General features: G+C 38.7%; 1 protein-coding gene across 29 annotated transcripts in view; it reads right to left on the bottom strand.

Moving 5' to 3' along the window:
* ADAM32 (ADAM metallopeptidase domain 32) overlaps window positions 1-17,396 on the bottom strand; it is a 203,450-nt gene that overhangs the window by 112,807 nt on the left and 73,247 nt on the right. For 12 of the 29 annotated variants that reach the window (XR_008527866.2, XR_008527867.2, XM_054561463.2 and 9 more), the window contains exons 10-12: window positions 15,672-15,753; window positions 1,461-1,574; window positions 436-572 (exon numbers count right to left, since the gene is read on the bottom strand). The exons of 1 other annotated variant lie outside the window; for it this stretch is intronic. Coding sequence is in view for 26 of the 28 variants with exons in the window: in XM_054561463.2 (XP_054417438.1) it covers window positions 436-572; window positions 1,461-1,574; window positions 15,672-15,753 (333 nt within the window). In the remaining 2 variants the exon portion in view is untranslated. The remainder of the gene's footprint in view (window positions 1-435; window positions 573-1,460; window positions 1,575-15,671; window positions 15,754-17,396) is intronic. 16 more of the 29 variants (XM_054561485.2, XM_054561481.2, XM_054561484.2 and 13 more) reach the window with 3 other exon arrangements.

Raw genomic sequence — 17,396 nt, 5'->3', positions numbered from 1 at the left:
AAACCCCGTCTCTACTAAAAATACAAAAAATTAGCCAGGCACGGTGGTGGGCGCCTGTAGTCCCAGCTACTTGGGAGGCTGAGGCAGGAGAATGGCATGAACCCAGGAGGCAGAGCTTGCAGTGAGCCGAGATAGCGCCACTGCAGTCTGGCCTGGGCGAAACAGCGACACTCCGTCTCAAAAAAAAAAAAAAAATCCTTACTAAGTGCTTTCATATTCTTTTGCTAATATATCTTGCAGATTGGATTTGTTATCCTTGATTATCTTTAATTTACACTTTATACTACTTTTACATTTAAAATTACATGTTTATACTTGGTGAACTTGGTCCATTGATAGCTAATTTGTGCTTTAAGTAAATACTAAATTTTCACACTCTTAATATTTAAAATGAAATAAACATAAGCAATAAATAAATACTTTGTTAAAACTTACACAGCTTCTGGATTCATTATACAGGTGGATTCTGAACATTGACATTTCTTTGGGTCATCATATGATATTCCCAGACTGAGTGCCAGCATCTGGGTGACAATAACTGAAAATGCCTCCAGAGTTATCTCCTTGGGGTACTATAATAACAACAAAGAAAATTCTAAGGAAAGATAATTTTCTGAAGGGTGATAAAAATAATTTTCTAATTATGAATATTTTATTATTTTATCAAATGCTAAAGAATTAGGGAGATATGGATCCTTGAACAGGTAAGAAGCTGAAGCTCTTATGAAGTTTTACTGAGATAGAAGCATATTGAGTGTATGCCAAGCTTTGTGATAATTTAACAATTGAACACCTAACATAATTCTTAGGTAGTTACTATCAATATATAAAAGAATTGTTTTGATAAAGAAAATCTACATTACACTGTTGGTTATATGGACCATAAACTTCAACTCATCTAACTTTTTACAAGAGCTCAAATAGTCATTTTGGATAACCCATATCATCTCCCCCAATCCCCAGCTCATGAAATGGCCACTAACCAAATTACCCAATTTAAGTGCTCACGCTGCTGCCTACTAGGAACCTCACTGACACAGTGACTGGTATGAAAAGAAGCCACAGAAAACAGATTCTTCAGATTGCACTATTGGATTAGGCTGTTTATATATTTAACACAGATAACTTCCTTGCGAAAAAGAAATGGGGCATTGGTAATTCATGGTATGCAATGACATCATGATTTCTCAAATTATCACCAAAGCTGGCGTACGATATGATGCAGGAGGAGGAAGATAAAGACATTTAATTGCTATGGTGACAATAGGGATAATAAAGATTTTAGAGTCAATTAATGTCTTATAACAGCCCTAAAGGACGCACATATTGAAGAATAGAAAGGGAACGCTGCAAATGAGCAATGGAAAATGCAAACGGAATCAGAAAGCCTCTGCAGCAGCAATGAAGTAACTCATCTTTAGTCATGAATTGACATGGCTGAGGACCAAGCTGGAACCTACCAGATTTGGTGGGAAAAGCATTAGAATCTGAAACTTGGGAGGCGAACAATTGGAATAACATCTCTTTACTTCCCTTGCCAGCAGAGGAAGCTCTCTCCACCAACAAGAGAGCCCCTGCATTTAAAAAAAAAAAAAAAAAAAAAGTTTTAATGACGATAGCTGGAACATTAGTCTCACTACCCCACATTGCCTCTAGGTCCAAATCAAGAATTAATTCTCAACATGGTCTTGAAGGAGAAGTATCAATGTACTGCTCTGGAAGCGGATAATTTGTACTTTGAAAGGGATTGATCAGACAGTGTGAAATAGAAGGCTGGACTGGAACAAATTTATTGTAATTCATGACTCACCTGGGATTTTGTATTTAATGTGCCAAGTAAAAGCAGGAGCCATGTTAACTGAAATTAGACTTAATGGGAGCCTACTGTCAGTAAGGTCAAAATACTTGAGCTTCCCTGGCATACTGTATGGTGAAAAAGTGCTGTGCTTCAGGAATATGGTAATATTGAATGAATCTACTGTGTGAAACCTGTTGGGTAACTACCCTTGATCAAACATTCAAAGAGAGCTGAGAGGATATTTCCTTCAAGACATTTGGAAATGCTTTGCTGAAAGACACACCAATATTGTCAAAAATCTCTGCTGTTTTTTTTTTTGTTGTTTTTTGTGTTTTGTTTTGTTTTGTTTTTGTAGACTGGAGATGAAGGTAGCATAGTGCAATGGATCTTGGTTCTCTGAAACCAATTGGAATTTTTTTTTTTTGAGATGGAGTTTCACTCTTGTTGCCTAGGTTGGAGTGCAATGGCATGATCTTGGCTCACTGCAACCTCCACCTCCTGGGTTCAAGTGATTCTCCTGTCTCAGCCTCTCGAATAGCTGAGATTACAGGCACCCACCACTATGCCTGGCTAATTTTTGTATTTTTAGTACAGACCAGGTTTCGCCATGTTGCCCAGGCTGGTCTCGAACTCCTGACCCTCAAGTGATCCACCTGCCTCAGCCTCCCAAAGTGCTGGGATTATAGGCATAAGCCACCACGCCCAACCCCAACAGGAACATTGGGACCAGGAGTGTTACAGGCCATGCAGCACAGCTTAACTGAGACAAGGTGGGTGCAATTACCACCATAAGCTAAAGGGGCTTACAGATTATCAAAGCTGTTTTGACCTACAGGGATTATGATAATTATTTCAGGGACCCTAAAAATAAAATATATGAGCATCATACTGAAGGTTTTCTTGACATTCTAGGTCTGGTGGCAAAAACTTAACATGAGTTGCTGTGATGCAGATTCCCAGAACTAAACCAATTCACAACCTCAGGGACTCTCAACTAAGTCAGGAACCTGCCATACAGATGAAACTGACTATTCCCCCAAGCCTTCCACAGAGGGACCTGTAGCTACTAGAATAACTGTGCACACAGGAAAAGAAAATAGCTAGGACTTCTGGGGCTTATTGGATTCTGAATCAGAACTAAAGTTACCCCGAAAAACTGAATACCACCTTAGTCTACTGGTCTAAGTGCAGGCTTATGGAGGTCAGGTAGTCAGAAGAAACTTGTTTCAAGTTCATCTAACAGTAAATCCAAAAGAACTTCAGATATGTCCTACTATTATTTTCCAAATCCCAGAATTATGGCTGGAATAGAAATACTAGCACATATTGTCTGCTGACCAATGGAGTGAGACATATTATGATAGGGAGGGCCAAGAGGAAGTGCCTGGAACTGCTCCCAAGATGATAAATCAAGAGTAATATGGCATCCCTTGGGGAATTGCATACTGCTTATATTAGTGTCACCATTAAAGTTTGAAATTGTAAGAGTAATGATACATGTCACATAATCATTTAACTTGTTTGTTTGCCTGGTGCAAAAGCGAAAGATATTGACTGTAAATTATCCTCTGAAACTGATCTGCCTTTCTATACAGCTAGAGCACTCTACCTGCCATCAACAGAAGCCAGTGATGAGCCTCCACCATAGCACTATGCCCCTGTTGGATTAGCCAGTCAATTGGAGATAGGTTTATTACAGTGGACTGCTCATTCATTGAAGGAGCAATGATTTGTCCTTGTGTATCCCAGGTATGGATTTTCCTTGCCTGTCTGCAGTGATTCTAAAGCACCACATTCCTGTGCTTAAAGAATGTCTTCTACATCACCACACACTATTGTTTCTGACCAGGGTCACATCTTGTGGTCTAGTATTTATAGAAATGGGTTCATTACTACGAGATTTACTTATCGCATGCCCTGTAACACAGAAGCAACTGGCTTAATACAAGACTGTAATGGCTGGCTAAAGATTCAGTTGTGGCACCAGCTAAGGAACAACATCCAGAGAGGTAGGAAGGATGTCACTAATGATTTTTTAAATATCCTAAAGCAGCAGCCAAAACTTGGTGCCATTTCCCCCATAGCCATTAGGCTTGAGTCTGAGAACAGAGTGAGTGATGATGAGGAAAAATGGGATGGGAATTGCTAGATAAGTTGCTGCATACTAGCTGGCAGAGGCTGTGGGGACTTACTATACTATATTGGGAATAGCCCCAGGCTGGTGCAGCACTGCATGCAGAGTTACTCTGGGCCTATGGTTTCTGGTATGGTAGGGGTGAATTAGAGGCAGACATTTAACTTTCCCACCATTCTGGGACCATTTGTGAGAGGCTCACTCCTGTCTCATCACACAGGAACCACTGGGAGTGCTGGTAGGGCTAAGCCATCTGGGGTCAGTTGGAGATGAAGAATAGTGGTGGGGCTCACAGTGATCAGCACATGATTCTTTGGGGTTGCTCTTCATTCTGGCCAACAGAGGTGCCACGCCAGAGAGACTAGCCAACAGCATCATACTGCAGGAAACACGATACAGATTCCAAACATACAAAAATACTGCCTAGCCAGGGAAGACAACCTACAATCCTGCTCCACCAGAAACAATCACAGAATCCAGCCAGTATCCCCACCTGATGTTAGAGTCCAGCCAGTGGTCTCACTAGACCACGGAGCACAGCCAACTATACCATTTGACCTCAGAGTACGGGAAGCAACCAAGCCCAACTAGAGAACCCAACACCAAGGTCTGCCTGTCCACGGTTGTAACCAATGGCATCCAGAATCCCAGGTTACAGTAAAAGTAAAGGTCTGTTACCAGAAAAGAACACCTGCAAAAGCTAGAAGATGTGAACATCTCCTCAAATGCATAGGGACACAAGGATTATGAAAAATCAGGAAAATATGACATCACAGAAAGAAACTAATAAAGCTCCTGCAGTGTACCCAGAAGAAAAGAGATTTATGAAATGACTGACAAAGAATTCAAAACAATCCTCTTCTGGGAGATGTTGGTCAAAGAATGGATATTTAAAGATAGATAGGAAGAATACATTCAGGAGTTCTATTGTACCGCTTGGTAACTACAGTTAATGATGATAAATTGTATTCTTGAAAAATGCTAAGAGAGTGGATGTTAAGCATTCTCACCATAAAAATGATAAGTATGTGAGGCAATGCATTTGTTAGCTAGATTTAACCATTCTATAATGTATATAGTCTTCAAAACATCATGTTGTGCATGGTAAAGGCAGACAATTTTATATGTCAATTTAAAAAATAAATGAATTTGAAATAAAAGAAAAAACAATCTTTCTTTACTCACATAGTCATGAATCTTTGTTCCTTTTTTTTTTATCTTCCAGAGCTTTATTGTTTAACTTTCACATATAGAGCTATAATCTATTTATATTTTATCTTTCAAATAGCATCAGTCAGAGTATAGTTTCTTTTATCAAAAAGCCCATCTGCTAACCAGTGCACTACAGTGTTGCCTTTGTAAAAAATTTAGTATATGCCTATACATTTTTTTGTTTCTGAACTCTCTGGTCTATTCGTCTATTTGTCTACCTCTGCTCCTGTCTCTGTCTTAATTACTAAGTGTTTATAATGTCTTGATATCAACTATAACATGTCCCTCAACTTTGTCATTCTTCAAAATTATTGTGGCTTTGTAAAAGTGTAAGTATAAAAATTGTGTTTTACACTTCCTTGAATTTATCTCCTCCCACAATTTTATCCTATGCCTTGCCTCAGCCACTCATTCTTATGTTTCACACTCTAGCCCTTGTCAACAGATCTTTATCAATAACTGGCACCCCTCCATCATCTTAGTAACTGTATCTCACAGACTGATCATCTGCATTTTTTCCTGATTACTCCTCTAGCATCTCAACTCCAACAATCCATGAACCAGCCAGCACATCTCACTCATGGTTCCAACCACATTTTCACTGTTCCTAACTTCCTTACTAACTTCTCTCTTTCACTCATCAGTTCAAATTCCTTTACATACACCCTGAATTTCCTTGCCATCTTTTCACTTCACAATGACTTGGCAAAAATATGATACATTGGTCTTCAAAATGCTGAGGTAGGAAGATGTCAGGACAAAGATTCTATACCTAGCCCAATTATCAATCAAATGTTAAGACAAAATAAAAGTGTTTTCACTGAAGGGGGTAGGGCCAAGATGGCTGATTAGAGGCAGCTACAGTCCCCAGCTCTCATGGAAAGGAATAAAAATGGCAAGCAAATTCTACACTTTCAACTGAGGTATGCAGGTTCTTACACTGGGACTGACTAGGCAGACGGCTTGACCCACGGAGAGCAAGGAAAAGCAGGGTGGGGTGATGGCCCACCCAGGAGTGGCATGGAGCCAGGGAAGCCAGGGTCCATGGGAAGGGAAAGGAAGTGATGAGTGATTGTGCAACCCCACCTTGAAAACCGTGCTTTTCCCATGGCTCTTTGCAATCCATGGATCAGGAGATCCCCTCATGAGCCCATGTCACCAGGGCCTTGGGTCCAAAGCACAGAGAGTGTGGAGCCTCAGGGAAGCAGCCATTTGGGCTCACATGGACACCCAGGAGTTTTGAATACCCTAGCCCCAGGAATTCCTGCCAGGCGGGAGATCCATTCATGCATTCCCGTAGGAAGGGGGCTGAATCCAGGGAGACAAGTAGTGTCGTTCTGCAGGCCCCACTTCCACAGCACCTCAGAAGTTAAGACCAACTGGCTTGGAATTCAAGCCAGCCAGTAGCAGCAGGCTGGCGACTGACTGAGACAGACTAAGTTCCTTGGGGAAGGAGCGGCCACATCTCTGTGCTTCAAGTTGGCCATTCTAGCCTGCTGTCTCTGGAGACACCAGGTAGTCCAGACCAGAACTCTGATCTCTCCCTAGGATGGAGCTTCCAGGGGGAAGGGATGGCCATAGTCTCTGTGGTTCAGCTAACTATGCCTTTCCAGCCTGCTGGCTCTAGAGAGTTTGGATGGTCTAGACTAGGAGGGCTCCCCCAAACACAGCACATCTGCTCTGTGAAGGGACAGCCAGACTGCTTCTTTAAGCGGGTCCCTGATCCCATTCCTTCTGACTGGGTGAGACCTCCTACAGACAACACCTACAGGAGTATATGGGCTAGTATAAGGTCAGTGCCCTCCTGGGATGGAGCTCATAGAGGAAGAAGCAGGTTGCCATCTTTGCTGTTTTCTAGCCTTCACTGGTGATACCTCCAGGTGTGGGAGAGACTGAGGCAACTAGGGTCTGGAATGAACCCCCAGAAAACTGCAGCAGCCCTATGAAAGAGTGGCCTGACTGTTAAAAGGAAAAACAAACAGAAAGCAACAACAACAACATCAACAAAAAAGGCCCCACAAAAACCCCATTCAAAGGTCAGCAACCTCAAAGATCAAAGGTAGATAGCCCACAAGGATGAGAAAAATCAATGCAAAAACACTGAAAATTCAAAAAGCCAGAATGTCTCTGCTCCTCCGAATGACCCCAATATCTCCCAGCAAGGGCACAGAACTGGGCTGAGGCAGAGATGGCTGAAATGACAGAAGTAGTCTTCAGAAGGTGGGTAATAACAAACTTTGTTGAGCTAAAGGAGAATGTTCTAACCCAATGCAAAGAAGCTAACAATCATAATAAAACAATACAGGAGCAGATAACCAGAATAGCCAGTTTATAAAGGATCATAACTGACCTGATGGAGGTGAAAAACACAACGCAAGAAATTCACAATGCAATCACAAGTATCAATAGCAGAACAGACCAAGAGGAGGAAAAAATATCAGAGCTTGAAGACTATCTTTCTGAAATAAGATATTCAGACAAGAACAGAGAAAAAAGAAGGAAAAGGAATTAACAAAACCTCTGAGAAATATGGGATTATATTAAAAGACTGAACCTACAACTGATTAAGATACCTGAAAGAGACAGGGAGAACAGAACCAAGTTGGAAAACATACTTCAGGATGTCATCCAGGAGAACTTCCTCAACCTAGCAAGACAGACCAACATTCAAATTCAGGAAATCCAGAGAACCCCAGTAAGATACTCCATGAGAAGTTCAGCCCCAAGACACCCAATCATCAGATTCTCCAAGGTCAAACTGAAAATAAAAAAAAAAAAAAATGTTAAGGCAGTCAGAAGGAAAGGCCAGGTCACCTACAAAAGGAAGCCCATCAGAATAACAGCAGACTTTTCAGTGGAAACCTTGCAAGCCAGAAGAGATTGGGGGCCAATATTCAACATTCTTATAGAAAAGAATTTTCAACCCAGAATTTCATATTCAGCCAAACTAAGCTTCATAAGCAAAAGAGAAATAAGATCCTTTTCAGACAAGCAAATGCTGAGGGAATACATCACCACCAGGCCTGCCTTATAAGAGCTCCTGAAGGAAGCACTAAATATGGAAACGAAAAACAATTATCAGCCACTATCAAAACACATTGAAGTACACAGATCAGTAACACTATGAAGCAACCACATAAAAAGGTCTGCAAAATAACCAGCTAGAATCATGATGACAGGATCAAATTCACACAGAACATTAACTTTAAATGTAAATAGGCTAAATGTAAATAGGCTAAATGCCCAAATTAAAAGACACAAATGACAAGACAAATAAAGAGTCAAAACCCATTGGTATACTGCCTTCAAGATATCCATCTCCCATGCAAAGACACATAGGCTCAAAATAAAGGGATGGCTGGGAGCAATCACACAAGCCTGTAATCCCAGCACTTTGGGAGGCCAAGGTGGGCAGATCACTTGAGGTCAAGAGTTCAAGACCAGCCTGGCCAACATGGTGAAATCCTGTCTCTACCAAAAACACAAAAAATTAGCCAAGCATGGTGATGTGTGCCTGTAATCCCAGCTACTTGGGAGGCTGAGGCAAGAGAATCTCTTGAACCTGGGAGGCAGAGGTTGCAGTGAGCCGAGATCATGCCATGGCACTCCAGCCTGGGCAACAGAGTGAGACTCCTGTCTCCAAAAAAAAAAAGGAGGAGATGAAGAAAAATTTATCAAGCAAATGAAAAACAGAAAAAAGTTGGAGTTGCAATCCTAGTTTCTTACAAAACAGACTTTAAACCAACAAAGATCAAAAAAGACAAAGAAGGGCATTACATAATGGTAAAGGGTTCAGTTCAATAAGAAGAGCTAACTATCCTAAATATATAAGCACCCGATACAGAAGTACCCAGATTCATAAAGCAGGTTCTTAGAGACCTACAAAGAGACTTAGACTCCCACACAATAATAGTAGGAGACTTTAACACCCCACTGACAATATTAGACAAATCATTGAGACAGAAAATTAACAAAGATATACAGGACTTGAACTCAGCTCTGGATCAAGTGGACCTGATAGATATCTACAGAAATCTCCACCCAAAATCACGAGAATATACATTCTTCTCATCACCACACGGTACTTACTCTAAAATCAATCACATAATCAAAAGTAAAACACTCCTCAGTAAATGCAGAAGAACTGTAATCATAACAAACAGTCTCTCAAACCACAGCACAATCAAATTAGAACTCAAAATTCAGAATCTCACTTAAAACCACACAACTACATAGGCATTGAACAACCTGCTCCCGAAGGATTCCTGGGTAAATAATGAAATTAAGGCAGATATCAAGAAGTTCTTTGAAACTAATGAGAACAAAGAGACAACGTACCGGAATCTATGGGATGCAGGTAAAGCCATGTTAAGAGAGAAATTCATAGGATTAAATGGCCACAGCAAAAAGCTAGAAATATCTCAAATCAACAACCTAACATGCCAACTAAAAGAACAAGAGAACCAAGAGCAACCAAACCCCAAAGCTAGCAGAAGACAAGAAATAACCAAGATCAGAGCAGAACTGAAGGAGATAGAGACACACAAAAAAACCTCCAAAAAATCAATGAATCCACGAGCTGCTTTTTTGAAAAAATTAATATAATAGATAAACCACTAGCTAGACTAGTAAAGAAGAAAAGAGAGAAGAATCAAATAGATACAATCAGAAATGATAAGGGGGATATCACCACTGACCCCACAGAAATACAAACAACCATCAGAGAATACTGTAAACGCCTCTATGCACATAAACTAGAAAATCTAGAAGAAATGGATAAATTCCTGGACACACAACACCCTCCGAAGACTGAACCAGGAAGAAATTGAATCCCTGAATAAACAAATAATGAATTTTGAAATGGAGGCAGAACTAATGAATAGCCTACCAACCAAAAAAAGCCCAGGACCAGATGAATTTACAGCTAACATTCTACCAGAGGTAGAAAGAAGAGCTGGTACCATTTTTACTGAAACTATTCCAAACAATTGAAAAGAAGGGACTCCTCTCCAATTCATTTTATGAACCCAGCATCATCCTGATACCAAAACCTGGCAGAGATACAACAAAAAAAGAAAACTTCAGGCCAATACCTCTGATGAACATCAATGCAAAAATCCTCAATAAAATACTGGCAAACTGAATCCAGCTGCACATCAAAAAGCTTATCCACTATGATCAAGTTGGCTTCGTCCCCAGGATGCAAGGTTGGTTCAACACACACAAATCAATAAATGTGATTCATCACATAAACAGAACTAAAGACAAAAACCACATGATTATCTCAATAGATGCAGAAAAAACCTTTGAAAAAATTTTCATGTTAAAATCTCTCAGTAAACTAGGTAGAAAGAATGAACATACCTCAAAATAATAAGAACCATCTATGGAAAACCCAAAGCCAATGTCATACTGAATGGGCAAAAGCTGGAAGCATTCCCCTTATAAACTGGCACAAGACAAGCATGCCCTCTCTCACCATTCCAATAGGAATACTATGTTGAATACAACATAGTATTGGAAGTTCTGGCCAGGACAATAAGGCAAAATTTTTTTTAAAAAAAAGGGAATTCAAATAGAAAGAGAGGAAGTCAAATTGTCTTTGTTTGCAGATGACATGATCCTATACCTAGAAAACCTCATCCTCTCAGCCCAAGAGCTCCTTAAGCTAATACGCAACTTCAGCAATGTCTCAGGATACAAAATCAATGTGCAAAAATAACTAGCATTCCTACACCAACAACAGAAAAGCAGAGAGTGAAATCATGAATGAACTCCCACTCACAGTTGCTACAAAGAGAATAAAATACCTAGGAATACAGCTAACAAGGGAAGTGAAGGACCTCTTCAAGGAGTACTACAAATCACTGCTCAAGAAAATTAGGGAGGACACAAACAATTGAAAAATATTCCATGTTCATAAATAGAAAGAATCAATATCATGAAAATGGCCATACTGCCCAAAGCAATTTATAGATTGATTCAATGCTATTTCCATTAAACTACCATTGACATTCTTCACAGAATTAGAAAAAGAACAATTTTAAAAATCATATGGAACCAAAAAAGAGTTCAAATAGCCACAACCATCCTAAGAAAAAAGAACAAAGCTGGAAGCATCACGCTACCCAACTTCAAACTATACTACAAGCCTACGGTAACTGAAACAGCATGGTACTGGTACCAAAACAGAGATACAGATCAATAGAACAGAATAGAGAACTCAGAAATAAGACCACACACCTACAACCATCTGATCTTCAACAAACCTGACAAAAACAAGCAATGGGGAAAGGATTCCCTATTTAATAAATGGACCTGGGAGAACTAGCTAGCCATATGCAGAAAATTGAAACTGGACTTCTCCCTTACACCTTATACAAAAATTAAGTTTATTGGGCATGGTGGCTCATGCCTGTAACCCCAACACTTTGGGAGGCCAGGGCAGGTGCATCACATGAGGACAGGAGTTCGAGACCAGTCTGACCAACACAGTGAAACCTTGTCTCTACTAAAAATACAAAAATTAGCCAGGTGTGGCGGTGCACATCTGTAATCCCAGCTACTGGCAAGTCTGAAGCAAGAGAATCGCTTGAACCTTGGAGGCAGAGGTTGCAGTGAGCCTAGATTGTGCCACTGCACTCCAGCCTGGGCTACAGAGTGAGACCCTGTCTCAAAAAAAAAAAAATTAACCCAATATGGATTAAAAACTGAAATGGAAAACCCAAAACTATCAAAACCTTGGAAGAAAATCTAGACAATGTCATTCAGGACAGAGGCATGGGAAAAGATTTCATGACAAAAATGCCAAAACCAATCATAATAAAAGCAAAAATTGACAAATGGGATCTAGTTAAACTGAAGAGCTTCTGCAGAGCAAAAGAAACTATCATCTGAGTGAACAGACAACTTACAGAATGGGAGAAAATTTTTGCAATCTATCCATCTGATAAAGGTCTAATCTACAGAGTCTACAAGGAACTTAAACATATTTACAAGAAAAAAAAATTAAAAAGTGGACAAAGGACATGGACACTTCTCGAAAGAAGACATTCATGTGGGCAAAAAACATGAAAAAAAAACCTCAACAGCACTGATCATTAAAGAAATGCAAATTAAAACCACAATGAGATACCATTTCACGCCAGTCAGAATGGCGATTATTAAAAAGTCAAGAAACAACAGATGCTGGCAAAGCTATGGAGAAATAGGAATATGTTTGCTTTGTTTGGTTTGTTTGTTTGTTTGTTTGTTTTTGAGACAGAGTCTCGCTCTTGTTGCCCAGGCTGGAGTGCAGTGGCACGATCTCGGCTCACTGCAACCTCTGCCTCCCGGGTTCAAGCGATTCGCCTGCCTCAGCATCCTGAGTAGCTGGGATTACAAGCGCCTGCCACCACGCCCGGCTAATTTTTGTATTGTTAGTAACGACAAGGTTTCACCATGTTGGTCAGGCTGGTCTCAAACTCCTGACCTCGTGATCCGCTCACCTTGGCCTCCCAGAATGCTGGGATTATAGGCGTGAGCCACCGCGGCCGGCCTGGAACATGTTTATACTGTTGGTGGGAATATAAATTAGTTCAGCCATCGTGGAAGACACTGTGGCAATTCCTCAAAGACCTAGAGGCAGAAACACCATTTAGCCCAGCAATCCCATTACTGGGTCTATACCCAAAGGAATATAAATTATGCTATTATAAAAACACATGCACCTGTATGTTCATTGCAGCACTAGTCACAATAGCAAAGACATGGAATCAACCCAAATGCCCATCAATAATAGACTGGATGAAGAAAATGTGATACATATACAAATGTGATACATATACACCATGGAATACTATGTATGCAGTCGAAAAAAGGAACGACTTTGCAGGGACATGGATGGAACCGGAAGCCATTATCCTCAGCAAACTAACACAGGAACAGAAAACTAAACACCGCATGTTCTCACTTATAAGCGGGAGCTGAACAATAAGAACACATGGACACAGGGAGGGGAGCAACACACACTGGGGCCTGTCGGGGGGCCGGGGAAGGGAGAGCACCAGGATAAACAGCTAATGTATGTGGGGCTTAATACTTAGGTGATGGGTTGATAGGTGCAGAAAACCACCATGGCACATATTTACCTATGTAACAAACCTACACATCCTGCATATGTACCCCAGAACTTAAACGCTGAAGAAAAAAAGTGCTTTCATTGATAAAATAGCTCAATGTTTGCGATTCATACACACTGTGTTAAAAAAAAAATTCAAGAGTTATTCCAGAAAAGTAGTAAAAGATTCCAAGAAAAGGAAGATGGAATTTCATTTTCTGTGGCAGTTGGTTTCACCCATAACAAGTAAAAGAAGTTAGAAAAAAATTCAGTGCTCCATTAGATTCTGATGCCTAAAATATCCTCCTTTGATCATCAAAGCTTTACTGTCATAAGAAATATTTATTTCTTTATTCAATAGTTAATATTATTTATATATTTATAATACTATAAAATGCTGTTTATTTATTTAATTCTTACATCAGTCTCTAGCTAGACAAAGTGCAAAAGCCCTACAGAATTAGTTATAAATTATCTAAATCTTGACAATGGGTATAAGAAACATACAACTACATTACACCTCTTACTGTTCACAGCAAGCAAACAATGGACATTGTTTAACATATATATAGATATTACATAAAATTAAAAATAAGAACCAATATTTAAATATATACATTTAAACATAAGCAACAAGTAGAGAGAGTGGACTCAACATATCAAATATAATATTACCAATATTGTCTACAGTTTATAAATTAAAATAGAGGTAAGGGCATATATATTTTTAAATAAATAAATTTAACCAACAGAAGAACTTAAATGGAAATTATTAAATTCTTAAATAGGACTAAATGAAGGGGTAGACAGTTTTACTATCATTTTTTGCTTTGTATATCTATAGCTTAAACAATTTACCATGTGCATTCATTATTTCAGTAATAAAAAAGTTTACGTATTAGAAATAAAAATAGGTGCTGCAAAATCACATTTTGCAAAAAAATATATAGAAAGAAAGAGCTACAGTAACAGATAAACAGAGAAACACACAAAGTAGAAGATATACATGCAGGTGATGTGTAATGATCAAATCAGGGTAACTGGGCTATCCATAACCTCAAACATATACCATTTGTTTGTTTTGAGAACAATCCAAATCTTGTCCTCTAGCTATTTTGAAATATACTATAAATTATTGTTAATTATAGTCACCCTATTGTGCTATCGAATACTAGAACTGGCTAGGCACGGTGGCTCATGCCTGTAATCCCAGCACCTTGTGAGGCAGGCAGCAGCGAGGCAGGCAGAACACTTTAGGCCAGGAGTTCGAGACTGTCATGGCCAACATGTTGAAAACCCTTCTTTACTAAAAATACAAAAAAGTTAGCTGGTTGTTGTGGGTCACCTCTGTAATCTCAGCCACTCGGGAGACTGAGACATGAGAATCACTTGAACCCTGGAGGCGGAGGTTGCAGTGAGCCAAGATCGGGCTGCTGCACTCCAGCCTGGCACAAAAGCAAGACTCTGTCAAAAAATATACATATATACTAGAACTTATTCCTTCTACCTACCTAACTGTAATTTTGTACCCATTACTCAACTTCTCTTCATCTCCTCTTCCCCCTACCCTTCTCAACCTCTGGCAAGCACCATTCTGCTCACTGCCTTTATATACAACTATTATGTGTCAATAAAAAAAATGAATAAAAGTTTCTAAAAACATGTTCTAAAAATTTTTTTATTTAAAACTCTTTTAAGAAAACAAGAAGATATATATATCAATCAAAATGTTAATAGTGGTTATCTCCACCTGGTGGCAAAATGCAAAATTATATGAATTTTCTTATATGTTCCTATATATATACTTAACAAATTTGACATCATTAACATAAATTACTTTGTAAGTTAAAAAAAATAGTACTTAAACTTGTTTTTTTAAAAATGAGTAGGGTGAGAAAATGGCACAAAGAGATGCATCAACTTTTCAATAATGCATTTATTTTTACCCATTATATATATAAAATCACATTTATCCGTATTATAAATGCTTAAAATACACATAACAGTTTATTTTACTGTCTTTCAGAGTTCTGAAACATCTTAAGGAATCCTTAATCTGGTTTTTGTTTTGATTTTGAATCTATTTTATCTATAAGAATATTTCTCCAATTTTATGTCTGCAAGCAAAAATCTATTTTGGGTTATAGAAATTTTATTGCAGATAATTTTTCACAATGGATTATTCTATATATCAAGAACAGCATGTGTATTTATGATATTTTTATTCCAACTCCCAAACATAATTAATTGCAACAAGATATTGATCTACAAAATATTCTTCCTTCTACACACTTAAAAATTTTAACAGTAATGAAAAAAATGCAATCTGTAAATGTAAACATGCACATAAATTGTACAAAATATATACTATAACGTTAAATAATTTTTAAACATGTTAATTTAAAAAATAAGATTAAATAGTTACATACCAATGCAACTCCTGCAGAATAACGAGTAATACACATTGTTCCAGGAAACACTGCTCCCAAATAATCAGGATAATCCATATAACTAAATAAATAAATTTACATTTATAATTGATTTTAACAGACAATTTAAAAATGAGAATTCCTGCTAATAATTTAAGTCTGCAGTTCATAAAATCCAAATCTGAAGCAAATTGAGGTATGATCTTTCCATATGTCCTTAATTGTTTCAAATTTGGAATATTATTTAATATGACGTATTAGTATTAATTAGATTAAACACTCTTGATATCTGAAACATATCCAATGGATCAAAGTTTTTAATGCCTTTAGTGTTCTCATCACATTGGCTATGTTTACCAAAGGCTTTGCTCCAATATTCTGATAAAAAATACTTTGTTGAGTGACAGCGACAAATCGTTTCAATGTATAGATTAAAATATGTTGCTCCCAGGTAGTAAAGTTCAACAGTTTCCAATAGGAGTGCTTTATTGTTTCACACCCAAACATTATTATTTCAGCCTTGAGTAAGGGGCCATTTAAACTGTCATATAATAACAGCACTATTCTCAGAACTTTACATTAACTAATCCATTTAATACTCAAAACAAACTAGTGAAGTAGATATTATTTTTGTCCCCATTGAGCAAATCAAGTATCAGATGGGAAGTATAAGTAACTCTCTCAAGGTAGCACGATTAATACATCCTACTGGAGGATCTGAACTTAGGCAGTCTGAATCCGAGCCATATTCTCAACTACTAATGTATAGATGCTCCAAGCATTTACTGCCTTATTTAGAGCCCCCACCAAAACGAATGAGCCAGGATGTGAGTAAAGAAGCTTAAGAAGCTTGGTATTCAATTCTCAATTTGAAATGCCCCTTCTGTCTCAATTGCACTTCACTTCACAATCGCACTGCCTCTCCACTACTTTTATTCTGTCTCTCTGATATTGTTTATACCTAACCCTTCCAGCATTTGTTTCCAAGTATTTGTTCCTAATGCCCAACATTGGTTTTATGTTCCAACACCTAAGTATTGTTTACTCTCTTTCTCCCTCCCACAGATACTTTAATAAGCCCTTTCTTTACAACTTAGACTTCCCCTAAAATTCTACGCATACTCCTGACAAGCTCAGTAATATAATTTTTACTTCATACTGACACCTTTTGACGTGCCCACTCCACATCAAATCAGTTGTCAAGATCCACCACCTTGCCTTGTCAGTGTTTGTTTCCTCTCCCTCCTTCAAAGGTTCAGCTCCAGTTCTAACTATGAATTCCATACTCTATAAAAGGTAATAATATTAATCCTAAAGAAAAATCTAGCAGACTAAAATTTGGGGGTGGGAGAGACCTTCTACACTATACAGGAAATCCAAAAGTAAGAAGAAAATATTAACAAATTTGGCTATGTGAAATGTAAAAGTTTTCATGTAGTGTTGGGAGCCGAAAGCCTGAGGGTCATGACCAACTCAGCATTCCCCTGGAGGCTATATGATTAAACAGCAAACTGTTTATCATGAATGCAGAATGTGGGCAAACTCACATCTGTACCTGCCACCAGAAGGTATGCTGAGGGCAGTCACTCCCTGGTGCCGTGCTCCTTGAGGGTAACTACTGGAACATCTGGAGCCTACTGTTCAAAGAATGCAGTCATGCAGGCCTGCACGAAGTAAAGTGGCTGACCACAACCACACCCTTCTCCCTATCTCCTTTACTCAATA

The sequence above is a fragment of the Pongo abelii genome, chromosome 7 (genome assembly GCF_028885655.2).
Source record: "Pongo abelii isolate AG06213 chromosome 7, NHGRI_mPonAbe1-v2.0_pri, whole genome shotgun sequence".
In the NCBI taxonomy this organism is placed as follows: Eukaryota; Metazoa; Chordata; class Mammalia; order Primates; family Hominidae; genus Pongo; species Pongo abelii.
This window is presented reverse-complemented; position numbering and strand designations above follow the sequence as displayed.